This window comes from Misgurnus anguillicaudatus, chromosome 1 (genome assembly GCF_027580225.2).
Source record: "Misgurnus anguillicaudatus chromosome 1, ASM2758022v2, whole genome shotgun sequence".
Lineage (NCBI taxonomy): Eukaryota > Metazoa > Chordata > Actinopteri > Cypriniformes > Cobitidae > Misgurnus > Misgurnus anguillicaudatus.
Window position 1 is genome coordinate 2,277,936 of NC_073337.2, and position 17,998 is coordinate 2,295,933.

Genomic DNA, 17,998 nt, shown 5'->3' on the forward strand with positions numbered 1-17,998 from the left:
TTGCAGGCGTGACTGTTTGTGTGCATCTGATCCACATTCTCAAAAGCCGGGCAGAGATAGGAAATGGTTTGTTTGCTGTGTCACGCCGGTAAATGTAATCTAGAAGGGTAGCAGATGGCCCAGGGTGTAGGCAGGGACCGGCCAACCCCCAGGTTGTCAAAGCAGGATGGACAATCTCTTAGACCAAATACATCTTGAAATGGAGCTTAAACTGTAAACTAAGAGTCATTAAATATATCAGGACATATCTCATTTTTATTTATGTCATGCTTTATCTGGTTAAGGTTTGATGGCTTCATTTACTCCTTATGTAATGGATAATAAGCCCATTACTCATGGCAGAATGACCGTGTCATTCAATATGCTGTGTGTTTACACTGTAGGATTATAACAGAGAGGACACATGCAGTGATTATCCCCCTGTTTTCTATAGAGATCATGTTTGGAGACACTAGTACCTGTATGCTTTACCATAGCTGTAATAGAGGTACACATTAAGGCACTTACTGTTTGGGAAATTTGAACTAAGCTTTAACCATATGCATTCATTTAAAAAATGTAACTCACCCCACGTTATTTTCACATCAAACACGAATTAAGAGTTAAGAGTGCTGTTCCTTTTTTAAATGTGTTAGGCGTAAAACAGGTAAAAAGATTGAAAACACAAACTGGTTAACATGAAAAAGGACCCTAGCCATATCAAGGGTTATATATTGTGGAAACTTTGCTCTTTTAGCTTAGCCCATTAGGCATCCACCGGGCAACAACAAACAAGACCTTAGAAATGACCTGGAAACATAGCAACTTGATACAAAACATCTCACAACTGTACAATGACTTAATTCTGCTGTTTTTTAAAACCCAATGCTCAAGTTGGGTTAAAAATAAACCTGTGCTTGATTCTTGTTAACCCAACCAAGCATTGCATCGAAACAACCTAGCATAGGTTTATTTTATAACCAACATGCATTCTGTCCAATATTTTGGGTTAAAAATAATCCAGCCAAATTTAGATTGTTGGGTTATTCTCATTTGAAATTAGCTGAGAAAATGTTTATATTTGACTAGGGGTGTCCATGGTTAACCGATTAACCGATTAACGGTTAAAAATTATTTAACCGAGTGAAACATTTTGCTCGGTTAAGTGGCATCAGGTGACAGAATTTTCCCACCTGTTAATGCATGCAGACATGCGCATTTTACTTTCACTTTTGAATTGCAAAACTGTTTAAATGCAGGGCTTGCATAAGCTGCGTTAAATAGCGTATGGATTTGCGTGCAATGCGAGTGCAACAGCTGGTTTAATTAAGTGCTTGAGTCAATGTGGGCGGGTAATTCTCGCAGAACTCGTCCAAGCAGTGCAACCGGCTACTCCATAAAGCGCTGCTTAAATTATGGGTTTATTATTTTTCTTGATAAAAAATACAACAAAACGATCTCGCTTATATTAAACATCATATATGTGCATTATAACAAAAACGAGTAAGCACGCGGCTTCTGCTATCGTCTGGTCATTCAGCTCGCCTCGCAAACTCTGACAGAAATAAATGAAATCTGACACCTGCGGCTGCTCTGTGACGTGACGCGCATTCAGCTCCGCTTGAGGCATCAGACACATTCAGTTGTATGTGTTTGCTCTCTCTAACGAAAATATCAAAACGACGGTGAAAGACGGTGTCGGGGTGGGCAAGTGATCTAACCGGTGAGAGGCTGAAGCACCGGTAATCACCGTTTCACGGACTATCGCGACATACCAAGCCAACACCCGGGCATCATAGAGAGGTGGCCGCGGAGCCTGCGAGTACCTTCGCCCAGCCTACAATCCCTGCGAACGCAAAAGTCAGTGACATACTTAAACTGCTCTGTCCTTACCACTGCGTTTTATTTCTACAAATAAATTTCGTTTTAAATGTGGTCCAACCAGTTATTAAAGGTGTTAAAAAAATAACTACCCCTTTGTCGTGTGTCTGTATCTCTGGGTTGCGGAGCGCATAATATGGTTAACCGATTATTAACCGCTAAGGGTGTCGGTTAACGGTTAATGAAAAACTTGAAAACGTGCAGCCCTATATTTGACCCAACAATAGGTTAAAACAACTCAGCATTTTGGGATGAAACAACCCAGCGGGCTGGGCTCATCTCTTTTTGACCCAATGCTCTGTTTAAAATAACCCAGCATTTTTTTAGAGTGAAACCACTCATAACTACCATTGTGGTGGCAAGTTTGGCAAACGCAACCTTCACTTACAATGAACTAGTTTTCTTTTGCAAGATCTTTCTACACTCTAAAAATGCTGGGTTACTTTAAACGTAGCTTTGGGTCAAAATGGGACAAATCCAGCTGTTGGGTTAAATTAACCCAGAAATCGTTTATATTTGACCCTATAATGGGTTAAAACAACCCAGCATCTTGGATTATAACAGCCCAGCATTTTGAATTGAAACAACCTAGCATAGTTTAAATTACAACCCAATTGGTTGTAACTAACCCAGCACTTTTTTCAATTTATGTAAACTCCTATTTGTGTTGTTTGAAGCTCAACTTCGACATATTTTGAAAATAAAGTGTCTCCATGTGTAGAAAAACACAGCATAAGGAACACAATATCTGTTTTGCTTTAGCAATCTTAAAATGATGGGTTGCTTCAACCCGAGATGTTCCAAAACCATTTTTCTCCTTCCGATTCTGATACCTTGGCTCAGGGTATCGGCCGATACCGAGAACCGATACCTGGCTGTGTACCTGTATATACTACGAGAACACTTTTGTGCGCACCGAAAACAAAGGAAACTATTTAATGCAACAATTTGGTAATTTAGTGCACGTTCACGCGCAGACTACGGCTCATGCTGCTGACGTCACCTGCTGACTTAGTTGCCAGTGTACAGACACAGAGAACGCTGGCAAGTAATTTGTGAATTTATACGGTCTGTTTAAGTATTGTTTACAATGTTTGCATAATGCACTCTCTGAAATAAAGGTACAAAAGTTGTCACTGGGACAGTACCCTTTTAAAAAAGGTACACTTTTGTACACAAAGAGTGCATATTAGTACTTCAAAGGTACATATTAGCAGTTTAAAGATACATATTTGTACCTAAATGGTACATATAGGGACTTTTTTTAAAGGGTACTGACCCAGTAGCCATGTTTCCATCCACATGTTTTTATCCGAATTAAGTGATATCGAATGAAAAATGCGTTATGGAAACAGTAAAATTCGATTGAATTTCATGAATATCGACTCAAAAGAAATACGTTCGATCTCATCGGATTTTATCTTGATCGATATATGGCTTATGCGATAAACGCTGATGGAAACGTTATTTGCCGAATAAATAATGATTTGCGATTAAGGTTTAGGTCCTTTTATGGTTGCAACCCACACACAAAACCACAAGAAAAAGTTTTAGGTCATTTCCGCTCTGGTGGCACAAATGGCGTGTGTCAACAAAGTCAGATGTAAGTGGACAAACGACGAGACGAGATTCATTTTAAATTTAATTTAGCAAAGAAAATAACGGCTATAGAGCTGAAGATCTTTGCCCGAACCCGACGGGTTCGGTCGGATTCGGGCTTCATTTTTAACATTTTACACGGGCTCGTGCTCCGCCTTTGCACGGTAAATGAGTGGTCAAGTTCAATGCTGCTGAATGCCCTATCAGTAAGCGCAGGACCACGCTAAAGCCATTTACAGTGGATTTAATAATTTCCTCAAAATGCCTAATCTTGGTGAGTAAAGGTTTTTAATTTATAACTAAATATTACTTAGTCTTAAATACATAATTTAGACAGAGGATATAGACTAATGTTGGCATTAATGTAAAGAAAGTGCCGAAGCAAATACCACAGAACCTGTATCCTAATTTCGTTATTCCCAAATAACCATCTTATTCAGAATGTATTATCTTAATTTAATTCGTTAAGAAATAATTGTTTTTATTGGCATGTTGGCCTATAATGTATTGCATATGCCTATTTAGAACGAGATGTTACGATGTTACAGATGACTAATTTTTGTTCTTTGTTTCAACTTCCAAGTGACGTGTAGCCCAGTTAGTCATTAATAAATAATGTTAAAACCTGTGTAAATTACTCATTCTTGATAAAAGCTGTTTGCGTGCGCAAATTTAAATAATGTATGGCTGTAAACGGGTTCGGGCTTTTAAAAAGCTGTCAATCTAAATATACTTTCGGGTTCGATTACAGCTCTATTTTAGATAGCAAAAATCTAAGAAATGCCATAATTTATCAGGAACTCGCGAAGGAAATGTCCAACAATGGTTATGACAAGACGTGGGACGTCCTCCGGAGTAAATGAGGCGCTCAAACAGCGATACGTGTTTCAAAAAAGAGAGTTATCTCGCAACGGTGCCGGAGGGAAAATAAAAGCAAATTCGACCTTGATGAGATGGATCCTCTGCCAACGAACCCTCGTAGCTTTATTGGCTTATTAACAACTCTAAAGATATTTTTTCGTTCTCATTTACGTTAAGAATTGATCCGGACTATAATTTCACGTTAATGCCTCCGTTGTCGTTGGGCATTTACATGCATCTGCATCATCATAGCAATTTGATGTTAACGTAATTTTCTTATTATTTTAGCTTGATATGTCGCTATCAGCTCAGCTGGCACATAAGCACTTATAATAACTTGTGAAATGCCGCAAATTTGTCTAGCAAAACTTTGTTCGCAAATGTTTGCTTGAATATTGTGCGATTCAGTGCGAAAATGAATGGAAACACCTTCAAATGTCTCAAATCAATTCGATATACCAATTTGATCGCAAACCAGCATGTGACGTCATTACGCACAGGTTTTTATTCGCTTTAAAGCCGTTGGATGGAAACACACTTTCACCAGCTTTATTCGCATACGTTTTTTAACCGAACTTCAGATAATTCGATTGACAAGTGGATGAAAACTTAGCTACTGACAGCTTTGAATCTTTATTTTTGACAGTGTGGATTAAATAAAAAAAAGGAAAAAACTACAACAAAGTCAGCAGGTGACGTCAGCAGCATGAACTGTAGTTTGCTCGTGAATGCGGCAACACGCACTGAATCACCAAGGAGGAGAACAAATTTTTGAATAAAATGTTTTCTTTGTGCACAAAAGTTTTCTTGTCGCTTCACTACTGATGAAACATGGAACTTTTTTGGCGATGCCTTTCATTCTTTTCTGGGAAAAGATTTGTGAAAATCAAATTGAAGTCTTTGGGACCACAAGCTTCCCAGTTTTCATTAAAAATATAAAAAAATCTGTTCTGAAGACAATTGGGGGACTTGTTGGTTTAGAACAACACAGGTGTAAGTGATTTATGATAAAATTATCATTTTAGAGTGAACTAACCCTTTAAACACTTTCGAGCGAGGCCTTTCGTTTGTGGTTTTTCTTTGGTCAGGTTACAAATTATTTATTGTTTGCTTGCATATTTTAGCCATATTACCTAATGAGAGTTTGGAGAAAAGAATGCTCGGGTGATGGGCCATATTTTACTCTTTTCACTATGCTGTGCTGTGAGGTGCCCATATATGGAGTGTGCACATGTAGGATAGATCTGGAATGAACAAAATCCTGGACCCTCCGTGTCCTCTTTTGGTTCCTCACACCCTGCCTTATTCACACGTAGAGGTGAAAGAAGAAGAGCGAGAGACATTGAGAAGAACAGATGGAGAGATAGTTTAAGCAGAGCAAGACTTGTAAAAGTTTCTTATAAATTGTAAAAAACGCATATCATAAGTTCTAGATTTGTTCTAAATAGGTTTTATATTTAAATTAATCCCAACAAAGCTGTTTAAATGCGCTATTAAAAAAATCATAAAGTTATAAACATATCACAGTATGAGCATATAAATAATTTTACCACCCATGTTTACCTTTTATTCATTGTTAAACAACTTGCCTGATGAAGTATGTTGTTAACCAATCAGTACAGGGTCATTTACATAAGTCTTAAGGGTACAATAGCAAACATATCCTGCTTTAATGTGTTTGAAACCTTGGCTAACATTTAAAGTGATCTTCAATCACATATCATTGTTTTTATAGCATGCATTTGCCTTTTGAACACATGTACTGTTATAAAAGTAGTATAGATAGAAAAGTATAGATTGAAAGCATCTGCTTAATGCATAAATGTAAGTGTATATGGTGAAAGATATGTTGTTTAATTGTGTAATGTGGCTCTATTAAGCCTTGCAGTTAAGGTTCTCTCTTTGTGCTTGGGCTTTGTTGATAATGTGTTTGTCTGAGGTAAAGAGCAGGACGGCTGTGTCCACTACTATTTCCCAAAACCCCACTGACTGTGCAGATGGCCCCTGTGACAGACTCTATTAAGATTAAGCCACTGTGATTGGCCACATGGTTCCTTTCAGTCGGCAGGAGTCCCACCCACTTTCAAGGTGTTTATATCTTAAGGCTTACAGTTTTCTTCAGATTTAGATACAGTGGCAAGAAAAAGTATGTGAACCCCTAGGAATGAACTGTTTTTCTACAGTGATTTGCCTTAAAATGTTATCTGATCCTCATCTAGGTCACGGCAATAAACAAACACAATGTGCATAAGCTCACAAGACATAAATAATTCCAGTTTCTTGTGTCTTTTTTGGAAACACCCATTAAACATTCACAGTGCTGGAGGAAAATGAAAGTGAGCCCATCAACTAATTACTTTATTGAAAGCTTTTTTGTCAGAAGCTGGCAAACTGGAGTCCAATTAATAAAATGAGTTTAAATGGGTGGTTTAGTGCAACTTTGATTGATATTAAGACACCTCACACATTTTAAGATTGCTGTCCTTAAGAAGCATCAGCTCTTCTGAACCATGCTCTTATAAAGATATCTGATCAAGAGATGTTGCACTCCATAAGGCTGAAAAGGGATACAAAACAATCTCAAAATGTTTAGACCTCCATCAGTCTACACTTAGACAAATTGTTTATAAATGGAGACAGTTAAATATTGTAGTTACCCTTCCTAGAAGTGGGCGCACAGTCAAGATGACTCCTAAGACACCATGCAGAATACTCAATGAAGTAAAAAAGAACCCACGAGTAACAGCTAAAGGCTTGAAGACATCATTGGAACGGGCACACAGCTCTGTTCCTGAGTCTACCATACGCAAGTCTTTGGACAGGCACGGTGTCTATGACAGTACACCACGGAGGAAGTGCTGCTCTCCCGAAAAACATTGCTGTGAGCCTGAAGTTTGCAAAATTGCACCTTGGCAAACCCCAGTGCTACTGGGATAATATGTTATGGATTGATGAAAGAAAAGTTGAATTTTTTGGGAAAAATGTTATGGCGCAAAATGGGCACAGCTTACCAACATCAAAACATCATCCCAACAGTGAAGTATGGTGGAGGGAACATCATGATTTGGGCTTGCTTTGCTGCCTCATGGCCTGGACCACTTGCCATCATCGAGGGTAAAATGATTTATTAAGTTAAAAAAATGCTACAGGATTATGTCAGGGTGGCTGTCCACCAGTTGAAGCCCAGTAGAAGTTAGTTGATGCAACAGGACAATGACCTTAAGCATTGTAGTAAATCCACTACAGACTGGCTTAAGAAAAACAAAATGCGCCATTTGGAGTGGCCTAGTCAAAGCCCAGACCTTAACCTGTGGAATGACCCCAAGAAAGCGGTTCACACCAGACATCCTACAAATGTGTCTGAGTTAAAGCGGTTTTGTAAAGATTGCTTCTGAACGATGCGCAGGTCTGATTCAGAACTATTGAAAGCGCTTTCTTGAAGTATTTGCTGCCAAATGAGGCTCAACAAGCTGTTAAATACAAGGGTTCACTTACATTTTCCTCCAGCACTATGAATGTTTAATGGAGGTTCTCAAAAAAGACACAAGAAACTAGAATTATTTGTATGTTGTCACCTTATGCACATTGTGTTTGTCTATTGTTGTGACCTAGATGAGGATCAGATCACATTTTATGGCAAATCACAGTAGAAAACCAGTTCATTCCTAGGGGTTCACATACTTTTTCTTGCCACTGTATATGACCCAGTCATTTCTTTAGAGATATTATATGTTAGCTTAAATGATTGAAAGTGGTAAATATTACATGTATGTTTCTATTAGAATGGCTTGAATATATTTTATTGCAATTCATTTTTTATCTAATCCCATATGTTTTCCTGAATGTTCAGCAAAAACGTTAAAGCAAGAAGTATTATTTGTAATGATGTGTACACACCAAAGGCTAATTTAATTATATGCGCTAGTAGATTACAGTCAATGCAAAGACGCAAACACAGACAAATTTGCGCGGGGTAAGAGCCACCCGGTGCCGGTTGGGTTCTAGACATGCGGAGGGGTGGGCTGAGCCTATCCAAACGTCTGTCTTTCCCACCCAATCAGAATTTATATTTTCATTTATATTTTATTTTACTACCATTTATACTTTGGTTAAAAGCAATCTGAGATATGTTTAGAGATCAACACCAGAAAATGTCAGTATGTGTCTGTCTACACTCACGACTCATAAGACAGGCGCTCTTTGTATGTAGCGGAGAATCTGACTGATGTGAAACGAGATTTAAAAGCATAAGAAATCATTTAAAAGAGAGTTATTTGTGAGCAATATGTAGCCTTTGGCCTAGCCAGTTGTTTCCGATGATCCGGAGAAAACTCCACTTTCTAAAGTTCATGCTTTAGGAATAAATCTGTCTTCTTCCACCTCAAATTTCCCAAAATCATGTTACAGGACTTGACTTAAATTTTAAGTGCACCGTCCCAGTCATTTGAGTCCATTTAGGAGTCATTTAATGTTGGATGCTCCGTTCGCATCTCACAGTCGGAAATTACTGAGGGCTTTGAGGAAAAATACAACCTATTCAGATGTAATTGTTTCTCATGGGGACCTAAGGTATTTTTATTGCTGTCTGAATCTAGAATGTTAGGGTTTTTTTTCCAACCCCCTGAGTAAAAATTCTCAGCCAAATTACCTACTGTTTTTTTATAAACACAAAGGTTGTGCGATCACTTAATTGCCGTCTAAATCCAGATCTCTTGAGTTATAAAAGGGGATCAGTGCAAAAGTCATTTTTCAAATCTTTAAGACCAATGAAAAGCACCATATGGTCAGTAAGGATCTTTCTTTGCATGCATTTTAAACATTGACATCTTCATAAATAAAAGTTTCATCATAACTCCACTACAGCGAGTGGGAGCTGATATAAATGGAGAGAAGAAATTCATTTGGTCAATGTCTGAAGTTAGCGCTAGTGAGAAAATGGCAGAAAATTGAAAAACACCTGCAGCTTTCAAAGCCGTGTGGAAGCACTTTGGCTTAAATAAAAGTTTTAAAAAATCCAGCTCTATTTTTTTACATTTTTGATAAAAAAAAAAAGTATTGCAACGTATCGCAACATGCAACGTATTGTATTGTATCGTGATACGTATCCAATACCCAGCCCTAGTCACCGCACGTGCGTCCTATGAAACGGTTTATACGTATAACTATAAACCAAGTATCAGGTTCATGTGAATGATTATGTAATTACCCACATAAGCAATGTATTTCCAGGTTTTTACATATTCCCTGCAAATTTACCTCCATCTGAACACACAAGTTTAATCGCGGATGAGGCATGCAAATATATGTTTACAGACATCATCATGAGAAATAAGTTGAAAATTGAAAACAAGGGGCCCTGATTGTCACGGACGCGCAATTCACCACACAAGTTAAAAATATTCAGCTCAAGGGGAAAATTCGCAAAGGGTTAGGGTTTCGCAAATGTAAATCCCACGAGTAATCTAGAACGAGGAATGTGTGATGCTTCACTTTTGGTGTGTACACAGCTTAAGACTTGCTATTTTGATTTATAGAGCATTGATCACATAAACCTTCAGACCAAAATATGAGTTGGATTTTAATGTGTGACTTTTAATCAGCTTTGCTCTAATTGAAAATGTCTGTTTTCAAATGATTATTGCCATCTGATTATGGCCTCCCCATCACATCTGGTTCATTACATAATCTCATTCAGTCGTCTGGCCTTGCATCCTCGAGGGCTTCATGACACAGCAAGTCTCGGTTGCCATGGTAGCCCTGCAATAGCAGTCCCTTAGCAAGCTCAATCCTTGATCTCAATGAGCCCTTTGAATGCAAGCAGTCCATTTAATATCAACTTTAAACTGTATCTTACATTTAAATGTGATTTTGTTAGACTCCTATAAAAAATGACTTGCAATGCATTCAAGGTATACATTTTTATCAGTATGTGTACCCACAGCCTTTGTGCTGCCATTACAATATTCTGCCAAGTGAGCTACAGGGTATACATTTTACTGTTAGACGTACTTGATGGATTCAAAACCACAACCTTTGTGTTGCAAGCGCTATGATCTACCAGTCTGCATGACCACGTTTCATTTTCCATGCATTACCATAATACCAGTTAATAAGAGTCTGCAGTGTATACTGAATATTGCGCTGCTATACTATTAAGCTCATTGGTAGAGCATTGTGCCAGCAACACAAAGGTCATAGGTTTGATCCCAGGGAAAACTGTATGCCTTGAATGGTCTGTAAGTTGCTTTGGATAAAGCATCTGCCAAATGCATAAATGTAATGTACTATCATCATAATGTAGCCTACTGATATCTCTCTGCAAAGAGATTATTGAACAGAAGTTATGATATACATGCTATGTTAAATACACTAATTCATTCAAAATCAACTTATGTATTTAGCATTACTAGACAACAGAGTGCTTAACATCATGCTACACGAGAGAGAAAGTGAAAGAGAGAGATGGAGCTTAAGTTAGAGAGAAGCCCATCTGACATCACAGACCGTGGTTGTGAACAAGTCACCATCAGTAGCTGCCGAACTCTGGATGAGCTAAACCCTTGTACGATGCATTTGTAAATTATACAGATGGCTGGAGGTCTGAGCATATTCTTAGACTGGAGACAGGAGACTAGCTCTAATTGGTACAGTGAAAGTGAATGTTAGGACTGTATTGTGATTGTGACCTGCAGGGCTGTGCTGAGGTTTTGAGTCAAGTTCAGTAGGCGGTATGGACACAGCAGAAACAGGACAAATAATAATAATTAGAGCCTCCTAGACTGAATGAGTCACATCATTTAAAAACAAAAAAGTTTACATTGGTCTTTCTTGAAGGTATTGCATGAAATAAATAGTTTAAATAATAATAGTAAGTAACACAGTTCAGTTATAATTGTATTGTGTAGAGATACTCAACCTTTAAGGAATAGTCTACTCATTTTCAATATTAAAATATGTTATTACCTTAACTAAGAATTGTTGATACATCCCTCTATCATCTGTGTGCGTGCACGTAAGCGCTGGAGCACGCTGCGACGCTTCGATAGCATTTAGCTTAGCCCCATTCATTCAATTGTACCATTTAGAGATAAAGTTAGAAGTGACCAAACACATCAACGTTTTTCCTATTTAAGACGAGTAGTTATACGAGCAAGTTTGGTGGTACAAAATAAAACGTAGCGCTTTTCTAAGCGGATTTAAAAGAGGAACTATATTTTATGGCGTAATAGCACTTTTGGAAGTACTTCGACTCGGCGCAGTAACACTCTCCCTCTCCCATTATGAGAGTGAGAAGGGGAGCGGACTTTTCAGGCGAGTCGCGCCTGAGCGCAAGTGAACCGCGATTAACCAATCCGCGCCCGGGCGTGGAACAGAGCGATCACAATAGTCAAACAAACCGGGCTTTGGGGGTCAAATGCGCCGGAGCGCGGTTTGGTATGGATAGTGTGAGTGCGCCCTTAAACTGTGTTCTGAAGATGAACGGAGGTCTTACGAGTTTGGAACGACATAAGGGTTAATGACGTTATTTTCATTTTTGGGTGAATTATCCCTTTAAAGGGGACAGAGAATGAAAATACGTTTTTACCTTGTTTAGTTGAATAACGGTAGTCTACCCGCATTCACGAACATACGAAAAGGGCTACACATTTTGAACATCTCAGTTTCATAGAAATTCCTACTTTAGAAATGTGTGCCAGAAAATGGCCCAATCTGAACAACGGATACATATTACTTAAAATGCATCTCACTCCCCTCCGCACTCTCATTCAATTTGCGGAAATTATAGGGCCCTAATTATAGACCTTTCTCACAACTTCCATATTTATGACCGGAAATACGCAATCGTCACGGAAATCTACTTCCTCCGCAGTCAAGGCAACGTAAAAAGCCATATCTGTTCCATTCATTCCCTGTTGATGGTGAAGTTAGACAGAAATGAATTCTGGCTATCCGGCGGGATGAAGGACCAAACTTCACCATAAAAAAGGGGAGCACTTATGTATGCAGCAGACACTTCACTAAAGACGACTACATTTTAGGGCTCATTGGTCGCCGCTTGCAACCACATGCTGTCCCTAGCCGTTTTCCTTGAAACGAGTTCATCCCGACACGCAAACATAAAAACACAGACATTACCAGACAAAAATGTTAACTGATGATGATAGCATCCGGCTAACGTTATTGTTGCTACACAGAAGACCTTCACTTGGACAACCATAGGCAGTAATTGAAGGTAATTGGTAGCATAATGCTTCATTCAAAGCAGACTATAATGTTTTGGTAAGGTAGTCTATATCATCTATACCAGGGGTTTTCAAACCTGTCAAACCTATAGCTTTCTGAGAGAGGTTTTTAGGAAGCTTCTAAGGCATTACAGACCCAACCAAAATTGTGTTGTCTACATGTCACATCACAGAACAAGAATAAATACCCTGTTCAATCATTCTATGTCACCTTTAAGGTTTACGCATTTACAAGAAGGCAGTTACTTAAAAGTCTTTTCATAGAAAAAAATAAGTTTTAATTGTTGAATGTTACACTTGATTCATTTCTGACATCTGAGAAAAGTCGAATGTGCCCCCCTCAAATTTGGATATAGACAGGTGACCAAGAGACATATGCTCTAATAAATTGTTAATCACTGTATCTCTAATGAAAAATTTGATTTTATTACTCTATAAAATGGTCCTTTTTGTCTTTTACTTAAAAACTGCTTTGCAACAATGGACAGCTGTATACAAATGAACTTGAGTTGAATTGCTGTAACACACATTCACATATGAACAAACTTACTGTATTTAATGCTCATATGCAGTTTGGAAGAGGTGTTGCTACTTTTATCAAATGCAAGGTTAGCAGTCCTAGAAATCTTAAGGGTACAGTATCAAAACGGTCTGTTAAGAGAGAGTGGAAAATGTTTAGGCATAAACTTCAAGAAATAAACAAAGCGCTGTGAACGTGTAGTACAGGGCCCCTGAAATGAAAGGCTAAAGCTCCAGACAGCTTGTGAATCAACATGTGTAAAAATGTATTTTTGGATTTAAGAATTGCTTATTAAAAACCGTCCTGTTGCTTGTGTGTTTACTTCTCTTGGAAGGATATTAAAAAAAAGTTAATATTGGGATATGTCTTTCTGACTATATAGATGTGCCTTCCCTTCAGACGTCAGGTTCATTTCTGTTAACCGACAAACCACATCTGAGCGCTGTTTGTTTGCCATTGAGTTTCCTCATTAGGCTGGCCACACATAGGGAACGGAAATCAATTAATTAATGCTCTTGCTATGATTTATTCATGATGCAGATCTATCTGAGGAATCGCCTCACCAGGCAGAAAAGAGCTTAGCGTGCTTTGAGGTGAAAGCAGGCCAAATGTTGGAAAAACACCGATCATCTAACTGTCATGCTTTGGATATTTGTGTCTGTTTGATTTGAATATTTATACAGTATGTACAATGCAATAATCTATTCTGCACATCCTCTGTCTTCTTAACTTGCATCAACTTGGGTCAGAAACATCCAGATAAGAAAAAATATCATGAAAGTGTACATTTATTATATAATAGATATTTTTTGTTAAATAAAGCATTATTTCCCACCAAAGTATTTGCTTTGTGTGAGAGAGGTGTGGTTCATGCATTTTTGTGAAGGAATCTTGGTGTCTGGGATGTGTTATTGGAAGGCAGTGCAAAGCGTTGTGACGTCCCGAATGAGTCAGCTCTGATTGGCTGAGCTCCTCAGGTCATTCAGTGTGGTCCAACCAACATGAATGGAATGTTGGAGGGCCGTTACGGGTCAGAGGTCGCACATGCTAGATGTTACAGCCTCAAACTCTTTGTTTTTAAGAATAAGACACATGATGTGCGTAATATTACATAAATAACATCACTTAACATGACTCTTCTTGTTAAGTTCATTGTAACTCTTTTGATGACTGTGGGCTGCTACCAAGTATCCCATTGCAGTTGAACCATCCGGCGAATTCCACGGCATTATGTGGTTTGGCAAACTCTAAACACATTCCATGTGCGAGGACGGCTGGGAGAGTCTCAGGCTTCCAAAGAAAAAAACAAACACATGGAGGAAAGTGGGAGGGACGGGGAAAAGAAACGCACAAGACATAAAGTGCATGGGCATGCAGAAACATATATTGGCTATTAGACTAACTAATAACAAGTGGCAGGTGAAAGATGCTTAAACTTCTGAAAATACTGCTTAAAAATAGAGAATATGATAAAATAATTAGTTTTACTGAGATGCTGAAGATGGTGTTGCTTTGTAGGTCTGTCAAAATTTTATGGATTCAACAGTTGCATTTGTGTGTAAGAGGGGCTGTCACTAGATTTGTCTGACGATTAACTGTCTGATAAATAATTGTTTATTTTGTCTGTTTTGGAGCTTTGACAATTGTGATTTATTGTTATGCATATTTTTCTGCTTCATTCATTAAACTATTGTAGTAATTTACTGTGATTATTTCATATAAACCTTGTTAAATTGCCATTGGAGTATACTATTTGTATAAGATCGTTTGAAGTACTTTAAATATTAAAGTAATTTATTCAATGAAAAAAATAGTACTGAGCACCCAAACTAAACTTATGAGATATGAGGATGGTATTATTTTGATCCTCATGTGGTTTTAAACCAGTTCTTCAGTTCTGCGTTTTGTGTAGGCCAGTCAACAATTTCTTTATGGACCTCCTCGTTTTATGCACAGGGGCATTGTAAGGGATTTTAGTGTAAACGTTTGTCTATAGTATGGCTGTATGCATGATTGAATGCACTTGTTAGCCAAAACCAATTATTACAAGATAATATTGACATGCTTTTGTCTATTTAATGTGTGTAGATAGAAGTTTAATGTTGCTAGTATGGCCCAAGAAAACATTTCTGATATGTGAACTCGAATTGGTATTTACACAAGCACTTTCTTTTTGGTTTGTTTGTCTCTAGCATCTCCAGATGACCATTCAGGCCATGCAGGACGAGCTCCGGATCCAGCGGGATCTGAACCAGCTGTTCCAGCAGGACTCCAGCGTTCGTCCCGGCGAACCCCTGGGAACCGAGCTGACCGAGGAGAACTTCCAGCGGCTGCATGGAGAACACGAGCGCCAGGCCAAGGAGCTTTTCCTTCTGAGGAAGACTCTGGAAGAGATGGAACTGCGCATTGACACCCAGAAGCAGACGCTCAACGCCCGAGACGAGTCTATCAAGAAGCTGCTGGAGATGCTGCAGAGCAAAGGGCTGTCAGCAAAGGCCAGCGAGGAGGACCACGAGCGCACTCGCAGGCTGGCAGATGCCGAGATGCACATCCACCATCTGGAGAGCCTGCTGGAACAGAGAGAGAAGGAAATGGTTTTGCTTAGGGAGGTAAGACCTACCAGAGATACTGAGTAAACCGTATCCCTTTGATTTATATCATCGCTTTCTTGCCCATTAGCTGACATGTTCAGCTAATCAGAGGAATAAAACAGTTCTTTTATTGTATAACTATTATGTTGGAGTGGAAAACCACATGTCAACATGTTAAAGCAAGAGAGTTTGGCCATGGCTTGGCTGAGATGTTTTTAGATCACTCAAGTTACACATAAAAACATCTATCAAATAACTTGGTAAGCCTACTCCACAGGTACCCAAACTATTAAATCTCAGATCAGGAATAATTTGTTAGGCTACCAGTTCTTAATAGTTACATTATTGGTAATAGTAACACTTATTGATCAAAATAAGCAAGCAGTTTATTTGCAATTAAATATGTATATTCATATAGAAACAAGAAAAAATATTTTTTTTGTTTATTCTGGTCCATTAGGTGTTTCTAATCTCACCCCATCTATAGTACACTGAAAATCAGCTGTTTGCATTGGACAAACATGACCGTCCCTCCTTTAATATCATAAATGCATTTTGTCATCATTAGAGTGACAATTGACCCAAAAATGGTTATCATTTACCATACTCATCATTGTTCTAAACCTGTATGGGTTTTTTATTCACAAAAGAAGATATTTTGATAAATGATGGTAAGCACACTGCTGATTCAGGGCTCAGACTAACATTTGAGAAGGGTGGCACTGGCTGGGACTCAAAACAAAAACTAAGTCCAAACATGTTTAATGCATTAATAAATTAATTACAAATACAGATAATTTTCTTCTTTATATACATAAATATTTTTTTTACTTTACCATACTCTTAACATATATTTGGTTTACTGTAAAGCATTAAACTTAAAATCAACTTGAAAGCTACTTTAACACAGACTTGAGTAAAGAAATCACATTCTTGGGCTGTAATCACTATAAAATGTCTCCATGCAAGTTGAAGATATCATTTGGCCAGGACTTGTAATTTGGCCTTCTTGGCCTCTTTTACTTTGACAGCCACTCCTCAACACTTTTCCTGGCATCCGGGGCTGTTTACACTTGGTATTAAGATGTGTTTTCGTCGATCAGATCACAAGTGGACGACACTAAAGACAGGTGTAAACGGTGTTCAGAACGTTTTGAGCTTGTCCACTTTCGACCACATTTAGAGGTAGTTGAAAACCATTAGACGCACTGTTGTTGTGTTTAAAGTGCCCATCTTATGACTGCTTTTCCACAAGTTAAATAGGTGTATGAGTTCCATAAAACATGTTTCAAAAGTTGTTTGCTCGAAATAGCTTGTAGGAAAAGATTGTTACCCATCTGTTTCAGTGCATTTTAGATTGTGCCGTTTTGAGGTGGTCATTACATATTTATGAGTTGCTGCTCCTTTGATCACGCCCCACTACTAACGTCATGTGCCCGTGCGCGTGCATAGTGATATCGTGAGCAGTACAGACCATACTATGTTATTATTTTATATATTATAATTATTAACGGTTTATGTTGCCAACAGACAAATCAACCAAAAAAGTATCACTAATAAGTACACTTCAGGAGAAGAAACTCATGACACATAATGATTCCAGAGTAAATTGTGATGTAGCAGTCTCAACAATACACTCGTTTTCCCTGGATAATGCTATCATATTCCCGTTATAAAACATTTTGAAACGCATTATTTTCGCAAATTACAGAAATTTAGACCCCGGCGGGGGATGTATACTGCTTGTGGGCCGCGTGCTAATTGCTAGAAGCTAGCGGGAGGTCCGGACCGTATCTTGGGAAAGTGATAAAGACTCGGGGGTACGTTAGCCTCGTCAGAAACTCTACTTAGTTCATGCAGAATTGTAAAATAAAGCCGTTAAATATTTTTTTTAACTTTCGAAAACACGCTGCAAACTATCTAGCCTGCAAAAAATATCTATATAGCCTACTGTCTACAAACAATAATATTCACATTATTATACATTTAAAAGGTATAATTTAAGGGATTAGCATCAATGTTTGGTCTCTGTTTTCAGATTCAGATGCTCTAGCATCATAAATGTAGTATTTTGTGACAGAAGATGACAACATGCAAAATATAACGTGACTTCTTACCTTTTGTGTTGATATAACGATCGCGAATCGAATCAAGTCTGTTTCAGATGTGTGAATAATCCATGAAAGTCCAATAAAATACATCCAATGACCATTTTTGTCCACAAATGCGTATAATCCGTGAAATATAGACACATAGTCTGTTGTTTATATCAGATTTCGCATGAGCGTCTTGTAATAATATAATATCGCCTACAATCTGAGGAC

The 17,998-nt window shown here is 38.2% G+C and overlaps 1 protein-coding gene across 13 annotated transcripts in view; it reads left to right on the plus strand.

The window, feature by feature from the left end:
• The window catches only part of erc1b (ELKS/RAB6-interacting/CAST family member 1b), a 248,349-nt gene that overhangs the window by 24,270 nt on the left and 206,081 nt on the right, over positions 1–17,998 (plus strand). For all 13 annotated transcript variants that reach the window (XM_055191233.2, XM_055191223.2, XM_055191224.2 and 10 more), the window contains exon 3: positions 15,276–15,692. In XM_055191233.2, coding sequence (XP_055047208.2) covers positions 15,276–15,692 — 417 coding nt within the window. The remainder of the gene's footprint in view (positions 1–15,275; positions 15,693–17,998) is intronic.